This window comes from Denticeps clupeoides, chromosome 13 (genome assembly GCF_900700375.1).
Source record: "Denticeps clupeoides chromosome 13, fDenClu1.1, whole genome shotgun sequence".
Taxonomy (NCBI): Eukaryota; Metazoa; Chordata; class Actinopteri; order Clupeiformes; family Denticipitidae; genus Denticeps; species Denticeps clupeoides.
Window position 1 is genome coordinate 9,444,265 of NC_041719.1, and position 22,877 is coordinate 9,467,141.

The window sequence follows — 22,877 nt, forward strand, 5'->3', positions numbered from 1 at the left end:
AGCCCGCTGGCATCCTACAGTTTTTCTTTGACCTCTTTCACATCCGACCTGTTTACTTCAGAAGCAGCTACCGGTCATTACCCTGCACATTTGTGGTCCCAGTCCTGGCACCAAACGGCAGTGGAGTATGAAAATAAAAGCCACCAAATAAGACTAATGTCTGAGCTCCTTCTCGCCAAACCGATTGTTGCACATTAATCTGCCGGCCCAACTTGAGCCATGATATATATGCAGCAGGAGGGACTGGGATTACACACCAGTCCTCCTCTCCTCTCCTCTACTCTCCTCCTGTTTATGCACTCACCTGAGAGGATTTCCATTATCAAATGTTCACATACGATTTGATGCAGAGAGATTTGTGGACTTATTGGCCCATATAACCAGCAGACAGGCCATTTTTATTAAATTGTTGTGAGGGTGGGAATTATTGCCACCAAATATAAGACAATAATAATCCTATTCATATTCCAAATTAAATTGAGTGAATTTAACATTATTTTTGCTTTTACTTCGGTTGCCTTGGCCTGTCTGTGTTACGGCAGAATGTTCTGCAACAGAATGGTTTAAACACGTCTGACATCAGCCTGTGGCCCTGAGGTGATCACAGTCATGTGTTCTGGTCGATGCAGGTGTGCCACCATGACCGGAAAGGCCAGTCGGCTGCTTTTAATGAAAATGCATAATCCCTGTAGGAAAGCCTGCCTTGACGAGAACTGCTTAACTGTCCTCTAAACACAGATGAGGAGATAAAATGGGGGGGAGGGGGATGAAGAGAGCCACCAGAGGAGACAGTGCAGTGACGATCAGCACCCGAAAGAACGAGAACAAAAGAGCGCAGGGGTGAGACCGTGAAAGGGGATCCCTGTTTCTCTCTCTGTCTGCATACCAGAACACCTTTTGTCTTTGGGTGTTGGCCTTTGTCTTCCCAGCGTACGCAGCCAGCGCACCGGGCTCTACCAGTGACCCACTTTTGTCAGGACCGGTTGTCATTCGACGAAGGGAGAATTAGAGTTTGCCTTTTTAAGTTGTTGATCCATCCATCCATGTCCACTGCAACTTTGGGCTTTAGGATGTCACTTAAAGACCAGCCACCTGGCCACTGGCAGGAGATTAAAAATTCCAGTCGGTGGCCATTTTAGAGTGTTTCTCTCAAGATTTCTTTTAGTCCTAGAAGGTTCTGATGCCATTGTTTTTACTGCTCACCATTTCTCTACCATTTCATATCGGGTTCGTCCTCTCTGTCTCTGTGAGTAATTCTGGGTTCACTGAAGAGCATTGGTGATCTCATCGCTGACACACCAGGGTATCCGAAATCCCAGCAGTCTGTTAAGGCACGGTGTGGAGCGAATGGACACGGACAAATTGGAAATGTTGTGTTTGATCTCTGTTTTGACCCTGAGATTAGCTACTGTGGGTGTGCATTTGTTCAGTGTATGTCTGTATTTTTATCTTATTTTATTTATTTATTGATAAGGGGTATGTGCATCTACCTCATCTTCTCTCCTGCCTCCTCCTCCTCACACTCGCAGAGATGAGTCACATGCTCACGTCATGTTCAACATACACAACCATTTAAATAATATTACTGGAGACAGGTCTATTCCCCTATACTGTAGCTCATAAGATAATCCTTTTATTCGTCCATCAAGGGGGAAATTGCATTGTCACTGCAGATAGTGGACAAGATAAGAGCATCAAAAATAAATAGAATAAAAAACTTTTGCAAAATGAAAGTCCAATATACACACAATGTAAATGTACAGTATATATGTGAACTCAGATAAATAATGGACACACACATGCATATATACATTTATGTACAGAAGGTATACATACACATATTGTACAAAAGAAAACTGCAAGGACCGCAGTAGGCCAAGCCATTCCGTTTCTTCACAATGTATGAGGTGGTACCGGATCATGTTTGAAAGCTGTGGCATATTTAGGTTACTTCACTGCTACTCTCCTGGGTTATATGTGTGCTGGTTGTGCCAAAAGCTCCCTGTGGAAACCTTTTTGGCTGAAAAACTCAGACCTGAAAAAGATTTTAAAGATGTAAATATTAAATGTTATTCAGAGAGTTTAACACAAATATGGAATGTATTCTATTACTTCTAAATATGTAATATTTACTCCACTGAGTGTTGGTTATGGATACCAGGATCACAAGTTTGGTTTCTGGAAGTGAGCTTGCAAATGTTCTGAGATTTTTAAGTGTAGTGATTGTCACAGCAGAACAGCACACGGTGCACACAGTGTCCTCTGCATTTAACCCATCACCCTGAGTGAGCAGTGGGCAGCCATGACAGGCGCCCGGGGAGCAGTGTGTGGAGACGGTGCTTTGCTCAGTGGCACCTCAGTGGCACCTTGGCAGATCGGGATTCGAACTGGCAACCTTCTGGTTACGGGGGCACTTCTTTAACCACTAGGCCACCACTGGCCATTTTGAAGCATGGCAGCATGGCTTTTTTCTTATTCTTCAAAACATTTTGGATTAATTTTTTGAGACTGAGCACGTTTTGAGATATTGCTGGAGCAGGAGAGGCGTTGCTCTTTGTGCTAAAGTATCTTCTCGTCTCAGTACAACTCAATCAGCCTGAAAGAGGACTGCTGTATTTCCCTAAACGCCTTGAGAGCAAGGGCTGCTTCAGGACACTGACTTTAATTTCTAAGTCACCGCTGGCAGATAAATTTTACACCAGTTTCTTGAACAATGTAAAAAGAGAATTTGTTTTCACCTCTGGGGGTTTGCATAATGGCAGTTATTGTAGCTACTGTGTGTCGTGGCTTTTCTGGCGCTTCCTGTGTTGCTGTAGGCTTCTAATAACTCTTGGCTTGTAATAACCGAGGGCCATATTTGGCTTGGATAAGCTGCATTTTGGCTGCCTGCATTTTTTGGCTCTACATGTTTTGCATGATCTCCCACATACCTCCTGGGAAGAATACAAGAATATTTTTTTTTCTTTTTGCCACTCCCGGCTGTGTATTTTGCCACCCTCTCACAAAGCCCAAATGGATGCTCTTTGACTGTTCCAAGATTGAGAATTATTATAGATGCCACATAAATTAGATAATTTTTTTCACGCATGTAGTGAATTGCATTCATGCATAATACAATGCATGCATAGTGCATTTTTTCCCCAGAAGGTCTAAATTCACAATGTGTCTGCAAATTGCAGTTTTCTCAACAGTCAGAACTTCAGAGGTTAAGACAAATGAATAGATAAAATTCTGAAATGAAGAGCCGCTGTCCTCTGATGTCTCGAGTTTATTCCCCTCCTCTTCCTGTTTGTTTGTTTGCTGCTCTGCCAGTACCCGGTAATTATGTTACCACTTCCGCCGTCGTGCACACGGAAGCCATTAAGTCATTACATTGCGACCAAGACGTGGACTGTTATTTTCATATCTGTTAATTATTGGGCGCATTACGAGGTGGGTATTTATTTTTTAAATTCCTCTCTGGAATATTTTGCTGATCTTTGTGCCAGGCGACTATGTAATGGTTTTCATTGAAGGAGTAGTGCATGATGGGGGAAGTATTGCTGTACTGTAGGATACCCCATGCCCTGACTTTGGTTCATATTATGCAGAGGCTGGTAGGTCTTTTATCATTAAGAACTGCTGGCCATTGATGTGTTTAAATTAAGTGGCAACACATTTGGAGTGGTGAAATCATGGGATATATTATTTTCATTCTGTTTGGGTCTGATCCGATGTGTCCATACCAGGTCTGACCCAGTGATTTCATGGATTCCAAGTCTGAACATGTCCTGTAGTGTGTGATACCATGACATTAGTAGTAGCCAGCAAATCCCTTATGTCATGAGGTGGTGCCTCCATAGATAGATTTTCAGTGTACACCCACTGATGTTGAATTGGACTGAGATCTGGGAGGCCAGCATTTTGTGTTCCATAAAACGTTTTGCAGTATGGCATTGTATAGTGTCCTGTTGAAAGACGACATGGCCACCAGTGATTTACATCCTTCATGACAGAGGGTACTTGATCAGCAACAATGGTTAGGTTGGTGGTACATTTTGAAGTAACATCCACATGGATGTTGGACTGAAGGTTTCCCCAGAGAAATCGTCCAGTTCTGATGCTCACACACCCATTATGGCATGATCTTCTGAGGGATCAGACTATAATGGTGCCAGTGGTTTCTCAGATCCTTATTCTTGTGTATTTCTCTATTATTTTCTAATAATTTAGAAATTAATTTTCTGTTATTTTCTAATATATCCATCATTTGCAACATGCATCACTGTGACCAGATAATCTGTGACTTTCTCTTCACCTGTCTATAGTTTTGGTTTTGGCTCAGATATGGCATTGCAGGCTATTTGTTTGCAGCTGCGGGAAGGATTCCCTATTATGTGATCAGTAACCCACTTTTAGTTCTTAATGCTGTAAACAGTTAAGGTGTGTGTGGTGGGGCTCAGGGGGCTCTTTTTACAGGGCATAATTTGTCTTATTTCTCTTAATTTTATGAATTGATTTATCTACTTAACCTACAAAGACCACACTTTTCTTTGGAATGGAATAGCAGACCGAGGGGTTGAGCCCGGGAATCGCTCCACTAGCCCTGAGGATCATGGGAGCTTTTGCCAGCTAGGCATTAGAAAGGGGAAATATTTAGTCAGAATCAATAATGACACACACCACGGTGGGACCCCTCCCTGTCACCAGTGGCGCGGTCTGGATCGATTTCTCATTTGAGGCTCTGACAGTGTGGGTGGAGTTGGGTGGAGGGGAGGTGGCATGGTTGAGGCCAGACCAGGTTCTGATATGAAAGGCCTCGTTTTAGAACAAGCAGATTTTTTTTGCCCAACAAAATGCAGCTAAACAGAAATCATGCATTAATCGTATGGTTAATAATCAATAATATGCTTACAACAAAGTAAGATGCAGTTGTTGTGCTGGTGCCAAAAATGCCACGTACACAAATTTCATCATGAATGGGATACAATTATGGATATTCAAACATAAAAAATAATTGTATTTATCCAAACGAAATTGAAGTACTACCTTGTTGGAGCAGCTACATTCAGTGTGGCACAGAGTAGTAGACTGTAGCAGGACTGCGTGAATCCTGCTGAGTGGATTGACTGTAATACAACTTTCATATGTCTGAGCAGTGGACATGCACAAGAACGGAGCTGGGGGCCTTTACTGCAGGTGCTGAGTGTGAGTGGTGTGTGTTGAGTGTTGTTTTCACTCCCCCTACCCACCAGTCACAACATTATTATTTGTTGCTTTCTGTTTTTTCTTGCGTCAGGTTTGAAAAACGTACCAGGAAGGCCTTCGGGATACGGAAGAAAGAAAAAGACACGGACTCTACGTAAGTTCACTACTTGTCCTGTAGCAGAGAACGCATTCTAGCTAAGACAGACAGGAATGAATAATGTGATTGATTTATTTCATGATTTGATGTTACATTTCTAATGATTAGTATTGATTACACTTAAAGAATTTAGCCAATAAATCAATTTTAATTTACACTGTACATTGTTCAATGTCAAAAAGTGCCTCCCATTAGAACAGTGAGCAAGCCAAAGGTAACCATCTATGCAGCTTATTTTACTGTGGGATGGATTAAAATCACGTTTAAATAAGATGAAATGACTTTGAACATCCTCAATTTGCTCAGGGGTCTTCATTGATCTTTTCGGGTCACTGTTGTCTGTGGATTTTTGCACTATTTCCAGACTGTATTGGGAGAAGGATGAGTAATGGCTTTGTGCGTGTGTTTTGAATTTTTATCATGGTGGGGTCTTTTGTCAAATGATCATACACCAGGAATTATGAAATGAGTTTTGTGGTCTGGTGAAGTTTAAGAATAATTGAGGTTTCTACACATTTAGGATTTCTAAGTTGCATACTTTTTACATCGGGTCCTCCTTTAGATTTTTAAATGTGTGTGTGTGTGTGTGTATAGCCGTGTTTTTATTTCTGACCCTGAGCCTTAATGCTCAGGTAGTTTAGTGAGCAGCTCAGCTCATTAAAACTGCTCTTGAATGTGGGGAAAAGGAGCTTTGCATGTTAAGTGGCTATTCAAGACGTTTATTCAACTCCACTCTTCCCTTGCTCTCTCTCTCACTCCTCATGCTGTTCCCTCTCTCCTCCACCCAGGGGGTCACCAGACAGAGAAGGAGGTGTAAGTATGACTCACTGATGTGCTTACTACATGAATATATATGAAAAAAGAAAGTTCTACTGAAGTTAGTGCAGCCACTCATGCAGCAGTGTTGACTCCTCTCTTATGATTTATGTAAATGCTTTTCCCATTACATGCAAACAAATGAGTGAATTAAACGTTACAGCCTGTATAAGAGTAATTAATAATAGTTTTCGTTTCATTTCATTTTCATCTTCAAGGGACTTCAAGAAATTGAATCGGTACTTTGGTGCAGTTGCACCCTGTAGTGTCAGAAATAGACTCCCTTCTAGCATAAACCCTAGCTAGTGATGTACAGTTGGTCAGTCATAACATAATCCAAATTTTTTTCAATGGGTTTATATTCTAAAAATATATCTAAAGCCTTTCTCTCATCTGTTTAGCCACAGAAAAAGTCTAATGGTGCGCCCAATGGCTTCTATGGAGAAATTGACTGGGAACGATATGTGAGTGGCATAGCAGTTGTGTCATGTTTTTTTTTTCTTTTTTTATTGCATCACAGTCATACCAAATGTTTGCTCCTGTGTTGCAGAACTCTCCGGAGTTGGACGATGAAGGCTACAGCATCAGACCAGAGGACGGAGATGAAGATATCCTTCACCAACGTGCACATAAATACCTCATCATAGCCCAGTTCACAGTTTCCCTTACCACAGTACCCCCCTGCTGTACACTTTTATTCAATGATTCAATTTACATTTGCATTGGAAACTTCTGATTCACATGTAGGCTCCTGTTTTGCACAGTATTGAATTGACCTGTGGGTCAGAGAGTAGAAGTATAAGTATCTGTTTCTAATACCACCAGATGGAGTTAATGGTGATTGTTTTTGTATTGATCCCTGCTACACTGAGTTTTTTTGGTCTGCGGGTGTGTGGTTTATTCATAGTTGGATATTAGTCTAGTTTTGCGGGTTTATTTAGGTATCTGGGGGTAGTCGGGGTGTTGCACTGTGCATTGATCAGGCACTGCTCTCCTTAACCGTGACTTACTGGAACCCAAAGCCAAGTCACACTTCTTCTCATCCAGCGAGTCCGAAGGGGAGGAGGAGCACCGACCAAAGTTCAAGATCAAGATCAAGCCACTGCCGGCGGACAGCGCTGACTTTGTGGCACCTTCGGTAGATGAACTAAAAGCCTCCATAGGCAACATAGCTCTGTCTCCCTCTCCTCTGGTGAGTTCCTCCTACACTACCCTTGTCTGCTTGAGCCATGATGTCATTTCCTGCGCCACTTGTGTTGTTTGCCACAGCGAGCCTGTGTGTCTGTGTGACGTTTCCCTGGGCGCGGTGGGTGTACTTCATGACTAGAAGAGCTTGATTTAATTTTTGTCTGTTGTGTCCAATTACATTTAACAACAGTAATGATGGGTGGGAAATGCTGTGGTTTGCCGTCGACCACATTATAACCCATACGTAGGAGATTAATGCTGCACTTTTGGATGCTCCCCTGACCTCAGTTTCTGAATTTCTGTCTTATTAAAGGCACATAACTGTAGAATTTTGGCCATGCCTGCCCGGCATTCGGGCTGTCTGTACGCTGGGTCGGTCACGCCTGGGTAAAGTCAGACGTTTTCTCTTCCAAGAGGAAGGGAGGTTTTACAGGCTTCCTGAATGTGATGAGGTTCCAGGGCAGAGCACAGTGGGATTAGAAGGACTCTCTGTCATGTGAACAACAGCACACCATCTCTGGCTGGCACATGGGGGGGACATACCACAGAGGGCCCGGGGCCTGAACTCTCCACTGACTGATGACACTTTTCACTGAAAATGCAACTTGGACAGCCAGGCTAGAGTGAGAGAGAGTAAGGGAGAGCAAGGCCATGTGTGGCTTTTCAAAAATGGGACTCTTGGGAGATCATGCCATTTCCTGTTTGCATGTTCTGTCCTACTGTTTATAAAGGCCATTGGGCGTATGAATATATTCATGCCTCATTTAGGTTCTTTTGACGAACTACCCTCCATATTCCCTCATCTGGGGGCCTGAAGGAGTTGCTTTTGGATCAATTTAAGAATTTTCAATGCTCCCTTTTGGTTAAATCTATTTATTTTTTATGCAGACCATAGGTGTTTTTTGTTCAAGAATGCAATGTAATGGATCGTTGTCTAGAGGGAAATGGAACGACTGTGTTGCTGCAGTACAGAATCATTGATATGCACAACATTTAAAGATTAAAGATCAGATTAACTTATTCTTTATATTTATCATGGTGACTTCACATGCCTACACCTCTGGTACCAGAGTTCCTTTCTCCTTTACCAGCGTCCTCTTTCACACTCAGCTGACACATCAATAATTCAGCTTGGAAACTGGGCAGTGCTGCTGAGTGATGCAATTGGCCTTCAAAGAGCAGCTAGGTGAGCCGAGCTGTGGTCATATGAAGAGCCCGCATTATTTATTCATGGGGACTGAAGCTTCTCACCGGACCCAGCAGCTCGCACACACACACATTAGCACGTAGCTTCATAACATGTGCTGACAGACCTATCCATTTTATTTATCAAGCCAGCTAAGGATCTTTTTGAACTTTTGTCATTTTGCACCACAACATTAAGAAAATTCTGATGTTGTTGATAATACTGGGCTCAAGATTAACTGTTTATGGAGGCATCACCACCCATATTTCATGATTTTAAGTGTTAAATGTTCAAATGTTTTTTACCAGACATCACATGACTCCTTCAGAGGTCGTGTCCTGAGCAGTTTTTATATGTCAGTACACACTTTTAGGCAGGTAGTACTAAAAGAACCATTACGTAACTCAATCACTAACAGCATTATATCAGGATATGAAAATGAAATGCCATTTGGCGTGTAAGACCTGTTCACACAAGGGTGGCCCACTTTTATTATTTTCCCTTGGAGTGATCATAATTACTTTCAGTTGAGATTGTGGTGCCGAAAATCTAATTAGCCAAAATTTCATCATCTGGTATGCTCCAATTAATGCTCTTAATTTCTATTATTAAAAAGGTTTCATTAGCCTTTTTGGGATAGTATAACCTTGTTGGAGGTGTTTAAGAAGGATCTGATTTGCAGTGTTGTGTGCTTTGTATATGAGAATAGTGTAAATTCTCTGTTTGAAATAATCCTGCATCATCTGACTGAGAAAATATGACTCTGTCCTGTAGTCGGGTGTGACAGTGTGGTGTTTGTCCAGCTCCCTACTGTGTAAATCCCTGCATCCATTCAGTAAAACAAGCACTTCTGTGCTGTCAAATGCACTACTGATGCATTGGTATTCCTTCCATTACAATTAACCATGAGTCACATGGACCTGCTGCGCCATGGCAACATGCTCTTGCCGAGGTTTCCATGGTAATGGGTTGACCATGAAATCTGCTCATAAGAAGGAGAATGGGTGCAAAGGTTAACAGGGCCGCTGCATTAAAAACATTTTCCTTTCTGAATGTCTAGTAGTCCAGATCCATGGAGTTCTATACTAAAAAAGTATGTCTAGACATCAGGTCCAGGTCTGAGCTGAAGCATTGTTCCAAGAATGCACCGTTATCTATGATGCTGTTGGTGTTTCATTCATAATGCCAGAGAGTAGTTTGCTTGAGAGATGAGTTATAAATGCAGCTGTGAAATAATGCAGGAATGCATGCATTCTTCATGATTTGTGGGGGAATTCTGGTTTCCTTCTCATGGCTTCTGCAGACCCAGAACAAGTGCCTACGTGCCCAAACTAATGGATCAATTCTTGTCTGTCTCTCCATCCCTCTCTCTCCCTGTCTCTCTCTCTCCCTCTCCCTCTCTCTTGCTGCTTCGGCTGTGTTAATGCTGGCCTGTGTAGAGGAGCAGTCCGGTAAGCCCGTTACCTCCACTCTCATCTCCTCGAGTGTTCTTCTCACTGCATGCTCTGAGAGGGAGGGTCACTTCCCTTGCCGCTGAAGCACAATGTGTTCCCAGCCTCCTTACACACTCCTAATACATTTGAATTTGAATGCCGTATATATGGTACCATGGTGCCAGATCTCGATTCATTTATTCTTTTATAGATGCACCATTTCAATATAAACACTCATTTTCATGATTGGACAAGAAAACCTGGGTTAGTTGAATGCAGGAGCTGGCAGTGGAGTTTCAACACTCATATCAGTTTGGTGTTTTTTTTAGAGCTTCTGTACTTCACACCAAACTGAGCATTTTCTGGTTTGTCCTACCACTGATATATGAAGGGGAAGACTGAAAACATTGGTTTAATAGTTGTCTTATTGAAACACGTTAATGTCATGGTTAATTTTTTTGTGCATGTGTGTCTGTGTCTGTGTGTGTATATGGTGGTTTAATTTGATTTAATTGAAGGTTGCCGGTTCAAATCCCGATCCGCCAAGGTGAAACTGAGGTGCCACGTAGCAAAGTACCGTCCCCACACACTGCTCCCCGGGCGCCTGTCATGGCTGCCCACTGCTTACCAAGGGTGATGACACATTTCGTTGTGTCACCGTGTGCTGTGCTGCTCACTTTCCTCTAGATAATTCCTTATATTTCAGTTACAAGATTAAGATAAGAACTTCATTAGCATTAAACAAGTTTTGAAGTGTTTTGTCATTGTGATACACAGTAAGCACAGCCTACAGTGCACAAATGTGCCCCCTGCATTTAACCAATCAAAATTTTGTGAACGTGAAAGGCACCCAGGGAGCAATGTGTGGGGACTGTACCTTGGTGGCACCTTAACTGTTCAGGATTTGAACCTGCAGCTCTTATGAGTTATGAGCCCACTTCCTTAGTGCTTAGGCCACCATTTAGAAGATGCCCAGAGTGACTTACAACCAGTAGTTTCAGAGACAGTCCCCCTGGAGCAACTCTGGCTTTAGTGTCTTGCTCACAATGGTAATAAGTGGGGTTTGAACCTGTGTCTCACTTCCTCCTGCTTTAAACAGAATAAATTGCTACCAGGCCTTCCACATGTGCTCACTCGCTTTTGGTGGTGCCTTCATTTAATGGTCAAATGAAATGGTTCTCTGAAATCTGTTTCGATTAAATCTGCTGACAGTGGGCTGTGTCAGTGCTGTCTAACTACAAAATTCAGTTTTACTGATTTGTCACTTTCTGACCAGGTCTCTCTTCTCTCTTCCTTTTTGCTGGTCACAGAGACGCAGCCCGGTGAGTGTTTCCTCAATCGTTTCGCTGTTCCCCTGTGCTTCCCGAGACCTGTAAGTGATGGATGAGGCTGAAATGAGAGAGCTGTGAGGGCCTTTCATGCCTCTGTGTGAAATTGGGTTTCCTAACCCCAGTACTACTGCACCTAAAGCGTCTTCCAGCTGCAGGCTCTTGAGGCTCTGCTCGCTCTCTCTCATTTCAGTCATCTCATAATCTCGCTCTGCTGCCTCTGCCTCATGCTGTTTTAAAGAGTGAGATGTCAAGTGATGCCACATTTAAATAATGAAAGAAAGAAATGTCCTTTTTCGGCCCACTGCGCTCATTCAAATCAGCATCTCTGTCTTTTTCGCTCACGCTCTACACACTGATTCAACATGGAGCAAATGTGAAGCCTCACTGTATTAAATGAAGGTGTTTTGTTTTTATTTCAGGGTTTGATAAAAAGAAATACATCTTGTAAGTATACAGTATTTTTTTCCCCCACATAAAAAATACTAAATGAAGCTTATGGTTTGAGGTACTTATGCTGATGCATGGTGGTATCTGACCGACTCTGAATCTTTTCCAGCTGAGGAGATTGCCAGGCCAAGGCGCTCTGTGCCCACGGTGACACCAGCGCCAGCCCCTGTCCCCGTCCCCAACCCAGAACCTACGCCTGTGGATGCCCTCAGGTATTCCCCAGTACTGTGACCAGACTTGTGGTCCTCAAATACTGTTATTCTAGACTACTTAAAGGCCAATGTGTTGATGTATATTTTGTGTCTATCCTAGTTTATTTGAGTGTTGAATTTTTCTAACTAATAATTTAACTTTTTCCATTTTCCCCCCTCTTTCACTACAGCAGTATGAGAGCCCCTGTACCAGAGGATGCTATTGGTTTATTTGGTCCACCATTGGAAACAGCATTTGACGATAGCAAAAATGAAGGTGAATTGAATGTGATTATGGTATAGCTCTGTGTTTTGGATACTGCTACATACTTCTGTTGAAATTTACTTGTGGTCTTCTGTTTATGAGTCTAATCTGTATAGCGTGTTTATGAGCTGATTAGGTAAAAGACTATTGCAGAGAGTTCACAGTCAGGCTACATTGGCTTCGCCCTTAATAAAGAGGCATTCGTCCTCATGCATACATATTTTGGAGGCGGCTGAGTGAGCCAGACGGTGAAACGGTGCTACCCCAGACATCTCCGCTAATAGAATGTTAGCTTTGCTTAAAAACTGCCCTCATGTAGTGCTATGGCTGGTTCAGGGACACTCTTTAGAGAATGTTCTGGAATCTGCCATACGTGATCTGCTCAGTTGCTGATCCCCTCCAAACCAGGCAACACACCGAGAGGTGTGACCTCATCCACCTGTTATCCTGCAGCTAATGTCTGGTTAAGGACCTCAGACTGTTGCGCAATGCTGGCCCATGACTCCTGGGGTGTGGCTGATCTGCCCTCTGTGTGTCGTCTCTTTGCCGTAGTGGTGATAGATGAGCCTGAGGTGTGGGGTGTGCCTGTGTCTGAGTCAAATCCAGACTCTTCCATGGCCAGACCCTTTCCCACCGGAAGTAAGTCTTTGCTCTTGTGGAACTGAACATCTCCCCTCCTGCCTCAGTGGACTGTGACCCTGGAGTCATGACCCCCTTTTCCATAAGTTCCTCATGAGCGAATGACTAAAACAACAGAAAAAAGTGCTTGTACTTGATTGTGCCATAGTACGTTTTCCTTCTGCAGCTCTCATTAACCAGTCATCTCATAAAGCAGCAGAAAGCTGTGGCGATGGAAACTATCGCGGCTCTAGATGCTTTCTGACTGGCTGTCACGCGCCACAGTTCTCCCCATGTCCTCCTGCACCTCCATCTCTCTCCCTGCATCCGCTATTGAGTCGAGTTGAGCCGCCCGTGGCCGCTGCATGGGTTTGTGGGCATGTCATGCGCCCCTGAGCCGTTGTGATGTAGGCATGGCTTCTGGCCTCTAGGCGGCGATGATGAAAGCTTGTTTTAGCAGCGCTGGTGTCATTGCAGCTCCGCCTCCGCTTCCGCCCAAGAATGTGCCGACCTCCCCTCCTCCGTGTGGCTCTCCCCCAGCAGAATCTTCTGGTAAGGGGTCTCTTCATGTCCTGCACTGCTTCTAAAGTCCCACCCATGAAATCTTTCACGAAATCTTACCAGATCCTTTTTTACTCCCTTTCCCCCTGACTGGATGACTGTCTCTGTCCTTGTTTCTGGACTTATAATGTCCCAGATGTGTCAAAAGAGGGGAGTAGCTCAATTCAGGCCCGCCAGAGGCCCTCCATCGCAGACCTGGACACGATATTTGGTCCGGCAGACTCCACCCAGCCTGAAGAGAACTTGGACAGCAAGTGGGTCTGCTTCAGCGAGGAGTCACCCGAAAGACTGCTGCCCGACAACCCGTCTCCTCCTGCACACACATGCCCACTCCCACCAGACCTGCCCGCCCCTCCGTTACCCTCCTCTCCACCACCACCCTCAGACCCGACCCCACCGCTACCCACGTCTCCACCCCTGGCACAGGAGTTACAGTCCCCACCAAAAGAGAGCACCCCTCCACCTTCCATTTCTCAGACCCCACCTAAAGAAAGTGCCCCCCCTCCACCTACAGTCCATCCACCTCTACAAGATCCCGCCCCAGCCCTGCCTCCACCTGAAGATCCCACATCTCCTATTCCAACCCCACCTCTCAAAACACCTCCATGCATTCCACCCAGTCCCTTACAAGAGACTGGATCAGACTCTGCTGCTACCAGCCCCCCAGTTTCCACAGACGCCACCAGGCGCACAATCCCTCCACCCCTCGTCCTGAGCCAGGAGGACCCAAAGAGTCCAGAGGAAAACCAGCATCATGAGGATGAGACTGAGACCAGCGTTTCGCCCAAAGAGATTGGCCAGAGTACTCGTGCCACGCCCCCGCCTCCACCACCCCCCACGTACAGGGCAGTGGTGTCGTCCCCAGGACCCTGCTCTGGAGCTGGAGGCACAGGCAGTGGTGAGTCGGTTTACATGTCTGCTGCTTGTGCTGCTGTGACAATTCAGTCTGATCAGAATCAATTCTGTTTAATCATTTTGAAGGTGGAGATTATATTGTAGATATGTTCCTTGTAGATATTGTAGATAAGTGTTCCTTACCTTTACATTACCAACATGAGACCAATCCACATGCAGGTTCAGAACACAGTGAAGAAAAAAAAGTGTTCCTTAATATCTGAAGAAAGGTGCTCATTAATGTAGAATATCACTGAAACAAGATGAACATGAAATGTGAGTCATAAAATATTAACAGCTCTTATGGATACTGTGACTCATTCAAAGGTCCCCAGATGTCCACCGTAATGCATGTATTGTGTTTGTGAAGTGACCTCAAGACCTTTTTTTTTTTTAATTTTTGCTTTTGGTTGAGTTTGGATGGCGTAAAGAGGATTTAAGAAGTGTGGCTGCAGTGTTTGTAGTGCAGTTGTCGTACCACGGCCCTCCGCCTTCATCAGTGTGGGAAACTCTTCCTTTTAAACAAACATTGGGATTCCTCTCCAAATCCTCATAGTACAGTACATTACAGTCTCACATTATTAAAAAGGATCATATTAATAATAAGGGCACACTATTCTGTGCCCACTGAGTTTGTTATTCTGGACTATTTCAAGTTGTTTTGTCCTTGAAATAGTCAAGGACTATGGGAAGGTAAACAAATGACAATTTGGCTGAGTCAGTGATGCAGATTGGCGATTTCATGAGAATGTGCGAATGGAACCGAGAGCTTCAGATAAGAAATTTGCATCTGTTACCAGCTCTGTTACTGGGCCCTCGATCTGTGTTCACAAGTTGCATTCTGGTCAATACAACAGGAAATGAACATAGACTGAAAAACATGCCTGTTTAGCTAATGACGCATTGTGAAGCAGTCAGGTCCATTTTATTTGGTGTTTTAGGGCCAACATAACGACGGTTTGGTGATTTGGTCCACAGGGTCATCTTCCCCTGCCCGGCCTGCGACACCATCAGCAGCCAGCAGTCCAACACCTCCCCCACCACCACCACGACCCCCCTCACGACCCAAACTGCCTCCTGGGAAACCTGGAGTCGCTGATGCGGTATGTGTGAACGATACCCCACTGTTAAAAAAAATATATCCTCAAGAACAGTGTAAACATGAATTTCCTTATTTCTTATTCTGGCTCTTGAAAGTCCATTAATTTCCTGATTTTTAATTTCCAGAATCGACCTTTCAGCCCTCCCGTCCACTCATCAAGTCCCCCTCCTATAGCCCCTCTGGCACGAGCAGAAAGCACCTCCTCCATCTCCTCCACCAACTCGCTGAGCGCAGCCACCACCCCCACCGTCGGTAAAGAGCTCTTCGTGTCTGTGTCAGGTGTGCCCCCATCTCCATTCTCAGCACCATTCTGTTCGCCTGCAGCATAGATGCAGCGTTACGCTCGCAGCCACTGGTCTGGGGTCAGTTTCCACGTCCGATGAAGCGTTGTGTCAGGGAGTGCTGATCACAGGCTGCTCAGATCACATGGTAACAAGAGACATTCAGCCATGCCTGTCAGGGCGAGAGGGGCAGCTGTTTCCCGGCTGCATGCTGCCCACGTTGCTGTCAGGTTGTTGTTTTTCACGATAGCTGTAGAGTAGATTTCAGCATCTTCACTCATGGTTAGATCATTTTATAATCCATTAGTATGCATCTGTGTGGTGAAAAATTATTTACAATAATACAATTTGGGCTTTCCTATGTTAACATTGTACAGTTCTGCACCTCCAAAAATGAGAATATTGTGAATATTGTGGGTGTAAGGTTAAACCTTACTCAACGTGTTCATTTTGGAATCCAGGATTCTTAATCTGTAATCATTCTAGGATTCACTATGCAGAAATGTGCAGAAATTTGTGTCGTCAGTACTTGTTTTGAGGCTGAAGGTTTACCTTTTTTCTTTTTTTTTATTGATCTACATGAGGATTGCATGTGTGTAAGTGTGTAAGGCGGCTGGTGATTGGATGCTCAGGTCCGTATGATAGATGCATCAAGCCTTCCTAGCAGCCAAAAACCCAATGCAGCGCAATGGGTGTGGTTTAGATGTGAACCATATTCCGCTGCATTTTATGTCATTTTTAGTTTTTTTAGCTTTTAGTCCATGTCTCATGAAGTTGGAAGGGTTCAAGTGGAAGGGCTTGGCATCTGTTTTGTGTTTAGCTCATGCTGTTTTCCATCCACATCATTTATTTGTAGTTCATTCATTCACCACATTGAGTTTACAGTATATAGATTTTTTTTCTAACTGTGTCAGTGTCTGTGGGTTTTATAACTGTCACTTGTTCCTTTTTAATTCTTTTTACTTGGGTTTGCATTATTGTTTCTTTTCTGTTTTTTTGTTTTGTTTGTTTGTTTTGTTTTGTTTCTTGTCTTTATGTCCTGTCGTTTCGCCTGACGGTTTTGTCTGACGTCAGAAGATGATGCTTATATAGAAAAACTACCCAGCTTTGAGAGGCGTGGGGATGTGCCTGCAGGTACGGTATGGTCACTTCCTGGATGGATGGCATTCAACACCCTAAATACTCATATCAGCTATAGGGCTGTGTGCCTGGCCCATGTAGATTATTATATATATTTTTTGCCATTCAGAATGGCGGTCATTGCATGGAGTCTGATAATTCAAATGTTTTATAATTTATGTATTTGTATGTTTGCACACTTTATTTATTATTGCGACATCAGGGAGATGTCATGCTCCTTGTTTTCTCTTCATTTTCACTGTCTCTCTTTCATCCCTCTTTATTTCTCCATCTTCACCCACTTGTAAGATGGGGAAGTGCTAGTAGGAATCTCATATATGCTGTAATTCACCCACTCTTAAACACTCACAAATTCCTGTGAAGCCACAGAGAAAGATGAAATTTAATAATGGTCAGGAGAATGTACAAAAAGACGAAATCCATTCACTTAGTCTAATGCTTTAATTGTTTTTGTTTGTTTTAATGAAAAGTGCAATCTTTTTTTGTGAGTTGCACATCGTCCAGCATCTTGTTATCAGTGTGATCCATGCTGTGGCACATGCTCACACATCAATACATCATTACTGTTGACTTGTGTGCCTAATTTCTCTCTCTCTCTCTCACACACACACATACACACACAGACTGTAATATTGTCTTGCATGTAGCCGTTCTCTATATGTTTACATTTGCCAACAAAAAAAAAATCAGTGGTTCTTTCTAGCATTACACCAAATGGGAAGATTTCAGTCCAACAACAACCCTAAAGGGTACACACACACCCACACATACACACACACACACACACACACACACACACACACACGGTTTGGGGCAGTGGTGGCCTAGCGGTTAAGGAAGCGGCCCCATAATCAGAAGGTTGCCGGTTCGAATCCCGATCTGAGGTGCCGCTGAGCAAAGCACCGTCCCCGCACACTGCTCCCCGGGCGCCTGTCATGGCTGCCCACTGCTCACTCAGGGTGATAGGATAAATGCAGAGGACAAATTTCACTGTGTGCACCATGTGCTGTGCTGCTGTGTATCACATGTGACAATCACTTCACTTTCTACACACACACACACCACGGTCATGTCAGCATCCACATTCAGAGCCGCACACCCACCACAGCTCCTCATCACACCCTCTCCATTTCCATCCACTTCTTCTTCCTCCCCTTCCTCTGCTGCCCAGCAGGATCTAATTTACAGAACAACCCCCCCACCCCTGTCCTTTCTGCCCCCTCATTTAATCTGCTCCCTGCTGCCCCCTTGTGCCCAGCATTACTTCCTGCATTGAGCTGCTTCTCGCTATTTTCCGACCATGTTGTCCAGCTGCAAGGAGCTGAGGACACTGATTTATCTACTGTACCGTAGCGGCCGAGAATCCAGCATCCTGCCCCACGTCCCCCCGCCCTCCTCCGCCCCTCCATTGTGAAGTACGATAGACCTGCCGTGTGACTCACGCTAGTGTCCTTCTCTCCCCTCCCACCTGCCCCTCTCACCCTTCCTCCCACCCCCTCCCCCACACAGAGAATGACCAGCCTTCCCTCGTATGGTTTGACCGAGGCAAGTTTTATTTGACCTTTGAAGGTAAGTCCATGTTCCTGCTCGGGACTCATCTGTCTGACTGTCCTCCCCGTTCTTCCTTGTCTGATCTGACCACCCTGCCCCGCCCTCGTGGGTCACATTTACATTCTGTGCATCCCACCCTCCGCCGCAGCATCTCACTCAGCCACTCACATCTTACTTTTATTCTCTGTTCATGTTCTTCACTAATCTTTTGGTGTTTATTTATGTGCCGCTGGTCTTTGATCTCATGCTCTTTCGGTTTTTGTTCTCTTGCCTTCTGATCTTGCAGAGGTGTTCAGCATTAACTGCATGCTGTCAACTGGAATGGCCTTTTATCATCTATCTCTCTCTTTCTCTTTTTCTGTTCCATTCGCTCTGTCTTCATCTTTGTCTCCTTAAATCATTCCATTTGATATGTCGTATTTTGTGTCTCACTATCTGCTGGTAATGTGTACTGTTTGCTTGCCTTGGTCTCCCCTCAGAAGATTTGGACTAAATATAATAGAATGTTTAAATAAGTGGAACAGATAATGCAATGAATGTAATAGGCTTTGGTTTGTCTGTGCAATGTCTTGAATTGATTTAGTTTAAATCTGAGAAAACAGAACTCAGAATTAAAAAAATCTAATAAGCCTACTATTAAGGTTCCTGTATGGTTAACCAGAGTCATTCTGTTCACATGCTGTATGTCATAGTCAGTTTGGTTTGTTGCTATTTGGTTTAATCATGTTAAATTTTAGTCACCTTCCCAGCCATTTATTTATTTTATTTTTATGTCTTTGGTGAGGTTTGTTCATGTCCTGTCTGCAGCTGCAATAATAGGCAGCTAGTGTTCAGGCTTTTCTTCCTGTATCTTACTCTTCACGCCTCACATGACTGCTAATAATAGCCATGTTATGAAGGTTTCAACATGCCTGTTGTGTTTGTGCTGATCCAGGCTGCTCCCGAGGGCCCAGTCCCCTCACCATGGGTGCCCAGGACACGCTCCCTGTGGCGGCGGCCTTCACAGAAACGGTCAATGCCTACTTCAAAGGTGCCGACTCCAGCAAGTATGTCCATCAAAGCTTCTTTTCCCCATGCTCTGCTAATTAATTGCAAATGAATGATCCACTTGTTCTGTGTAATATTATCAAGCATACAAAACACGTTTTGCATACTGGAATAATACCAGGGTGTACTGGGGGGGGTATGGATACAGTTAGATGTATGTGTATGATGTATTGGGCCAAAATGTGTGTGTGTGTGTGTGTGTGTGTGTGTGTGTGTGTGTGTGTGTGTGTGTGTGTGAGAGAGAGAGAGAAAGTGTGCCCTCAAAGCGGAAGCTGCACTGACTCCGTGGCTCGTACCTTATCACAATATCGGTGCCGATTCTGGGACATCCTTTATTGTGTTAGCGGCGGCTAGAGACCAGAACATTCGTCTCCATTTTGCCGAAGTCCTGTCCTGTCACTGGAAGAGAGTGAGCGAGCGAGAGATGAAAACTGAAGCAGTGGTGATAACAGTAGCAGGTTCCTGGCTCAGTGTAACCCATCTTGTTCGTTTCTAAGGTGCGTGGTGAAGATCACAGGAGAGATGGTGCTGTCGTTCCCGGCTGGCATCACCAGGCACTTTGCCAATAACCCCTCCCCCGCTGTCCTAACCTTCAGCATAACCAACTACAGCCGTCTGGAACACGTCCTCCCTAACCCCCAGCTTCTGTGCTGGTAAATAACACAACTAATGTCTTCCACCCACACACAGAGTACCTGTTCCATACTTCATGCTACTGGGCGCAGTCCATTGATATTAGTTAACACAGCATCTTATACCGCCACCAAGAGGATCTACTGTTTTTTTTTTAACCATCTTAGCGTAGCAAAATAAGCCTTTCGAAAGTATATTAGTTACCTAAAAGCATTAGAAGTGAACCCCAGCATCAGCTTTTTGCCTTGTGACCCCTGTAAAGACAAGCACCAGCAACACCTGCTCACCTCCATCTGCTTCTGTTTTCAGTGACACCACACAGACCAATCCCAACTCGAAGGAATTCTGGGTGAACATGCCAAACCTGATGACGCACTTAAAGAAGGTGGCCGAGCAGAAGCCTCAGGCCACCTACTACAACGTAGACATGCTGAAGTATCAGGTGAGGGAGGGTGTCTTGCATAACGGCCTTATCCATTTCAGCTCATTTTCGACTGAATTTGTGACGTTTTGCGGCCTGCTGTCATGTTTTTTAACGGCAGGTATCAGCACAGGGTATTCCGTCGACTCCACTGAACTTGGCTACTAGCTGGAGGTGCGAGCCCAACAGCACAGACCTCAGAATAGACTACAAATACAACGGAGCAGCCATGACCACTCCCGTGGCGCTCAACAACGTCCAGTTCCTCATCCCTGTGGACGGAGGCGTCAGCAGTCTGCTGGCTGTGCTCCCCCCAGCTGCCTGGTGAGGCCCTGAGATACAACCCCATGCTTCATGCGTCACCTCCTCCCGACGCCCAGTGCTGGGTGTCCGCCTTCATCCCTCCTCACACTGACGCGCGAGGGAGCACGTCATGCACACAGCCATTTGCAAATAGCAGTTTCAGAGCTGTGCCTGAAAGATGTTGGCGCTGACAGGGGAAGGAATGCGGTTTAAATGAATTCCCTTTCATTTCATCCTCAAAGGAACGCAGAGCAGCAGAGGATCCTGTGGAAGATTCCGGACATTTCTCAGAAGTCTGAGAATGGAGGTAAACTGGCACAGATACACAGCCATCACACATAATGGTTCGATCAAGCAGCAGAAAGGAGCTCTGCAGCCAAGCGGGTTCAGATGCATGTTGACGTCCTACTTTCTGCTCTGCTCACTCATGCCCTCTTGCGTCTAGAAACAGAACTACTGCAATTATCAAATGGCTGCACACATTATGGTTTATAATCATATATCATGTAATTTAAAGGGTGTCATTCTTGACATTGTATTGTGATACTCATAAAAATCAATAAACAAAACATTAATTAAATGATTTACATTATATAATGAAGTTTTTTTTTTTTCAGAGAAAAGTTTAACTATATGTAGCAGAAATGATTATTTGAGTTGAGACGGGGTAAGGAGTGATGTCATCCCCCATGAAATAAAAAGTCAGAATCACCCCCCCTTCGAAAACAAACATCCCCTCATTTTCATCCCTTGTGTTATTTGAATGCACAGGTCTATTCAGTAAAATACTGTTAGCGGGAGGGCATGTGTGAAAAATGCACAGAAATCTCAGTAAGAGGCACAACAGGTGATGGCAGGCATAGGTAGAATAGCCAGAATTAATCCATCACCCTGAGTGAGCAGTGGGCAGCCAGGTGCCGGGGAGCAGTGTGTGGGGACGGTGCTTTGCTCAGTGGCACCTTGGCGGTTCGGGATTCAAACCGGCAACCTTATGATTATGGGGGCAGCTTCCTTAACCGCTAGGCCACCACTGCCCCACAGTAGCAGTTGTAGTAATAATAAAAATGATACATACATTTTCTATGAGGCCACTGCGGTGCAACTCCCCTTCCCCCTCTACTACTGCAAGCCAACAGGGCCAGTATGCTACAATCAGAGTATGATTGTTTATGTACCGGTATTTGAATGAAAATTCAAAACGTAATTCTGAGTATTTTACACATAACATCCACACCAAGCATGTTTTAGGACAGTAGAACATTAAGTAGATATTATGTTTTTTTTTTTTTTAAACAACAATAAAAGGTTGGTCTCCCACCATGTGCATGGTCATCAGCACAAAATATGTCTGATAAACACATGCCCTCCAATTTGGTTTTCCAACTCCAACCTGGGGCAGTGGTGGCCTAGCGGTTAACGAAGCGGCCCCGTAATCAGAAGGTTGCCTGATCCGCCAAGGTGCCACTGAGCAAAGCAACGTCCCCACACACTGCTCCACGGGTGCCTGTCATGGCTGACCACTGTTCACTCAGGGTGATTGTTAAAAGCAGAGGACACATTTCACTGTGTGCACCGTGTGCTGTGCTCCTGTGTATCACAATGACAATCACTTCACTTTATTATTATTATTAACTCAACATCTCGAATACAGTGGTATTATATGTCAAAGGCATGTTATTTAGTGTTGTTCTTCTCTTCCTTTATCTCTGGTTCAGGAGTAGGGTCCCTACTGGCACGATTCCAGTTGACCGAGGGTCCCAGTAAGCCGTCTCCGCTGGCTGTGCAGTTCACCAGTGAAGGCAGTACCCTCTCAGGCTGTGATATCGAGCTGGTCGGTCCCGGGTACAGATTCTCCCTCATCAAGAAGAGATTTGCTGCAGGTGAGTGGTCACAGAAATTTATTTTTTTAGGATATGGTGCAGAATAGGTTACTATTACTGCCTCACCTTTAATTCAGAATGCAGAATTAATACTGAATTATTCTCCTGGAATACCACCTGCCAGTCAGTTGTTACGCCAGCCTAACTTTAATTTGCCTCGGGTCTTTCTGAACGTTTAACACACACCAACCTATAAAGTATAAAGTGTTCAGCAGGACCCAGACATATTTATTTTCTGGTGATGA

The 22,877-nt window shown here is 44.4% G+C and overlaps 1 protein-coding gene across 14 annotated transcripts in view; it reads left to right on the top strand.

Moving 5' to 3' along the window:
* sgip1a (SH3GL interacting endocytic adaptor 1a) overlaps positions 1-22,877 on the top strand; it is a 47,382-nt gene that overhangs the window by 21,759 nt on the left and 2,746 nt on the right. For 2 of the 14 annotated variants that reach the window (XM_028999866.1, XM_028999865.1), the window contains 24 exons: positions 5,279-5,341; positions 6,133-6,157; positions 6,379-6,399; positions 6,562-6,624; positions 6,711-6,768; positions 7,171-7,352; positions 9,974-9,985; positions 11,278-11,289; positions 11,718-11,742; positions 11,855-11,957; positions 12,128-12,213; positions 12,754-12,840; positions 13,297-13,371; positions 13,517-14,278; positions 15,253-15,377; positions 15,502-15,655; positions 16,732-16,791; positions 18,307-18,366; positions 19,283-19,394; positions 19,893-20,048; positions 20,338-20,470; positions 20,571-20,773; positions 20,995-21,059; positions 22,468-22,632. In XM_028999866.1, coding sequence (XP_028855699.1) covers positions 5,279-5,341; positions 6,133-6,157; positions 6,379-6,399; positions 6,562-6,624; positions 6,711-6,768; positions 7,171-7,352; positions 9,974-9,985; positions 11,278-11,289; positions 11,718-11,742; positions 11,855-11,957; positions 12,128-12,213; positions 12,754-12,840; positions 13,297-13,371; positions 13,517-14,278; positions 15,253-15,377; positions 15,502-15,655; positions 16,732-16,791; positions 18,307-18,366; positions 19,283-19,394; positions 19,893-20,048; positions 20,338-20,470; positions 20,571-20,773; positions 20,995-21,059; positions 22,468-22,632 — 2,807 coding nt within the window. Of the gene's footprint in view, positions 1-4,881; positions 5,179-5,278; positions 5,342-6,132; positions 6,158-6,378; positions 6,400-6,561; positions 6,625-6,710; positions 6,769-7,170; positions 7,353-9,973; positions 9,986-11,277; positions 11,290-11,717; positions 11,743-11,854; positions 11,958-12,127; positions 12,214-12,753; positions 12,841-13,296; positions 13,372-13,516; positions 14,279-15,252; positions 15,378-15,501; positions 15,656-16,731; positions 16,792-18,306; positions 18,367-19,282; positions 19,395-19,892; positions 20,049-20,337; positions 20,471-20,570; positions 20,774-20,994; positions 21,060-22,467; positions 22,633-22,877 lie in introns of those variants that run through there. The other 12 variants (XM_028999863.1, XM_028999864.1, XM_028999869.1 and 9 more) reach the window with 12 other exon arrangements.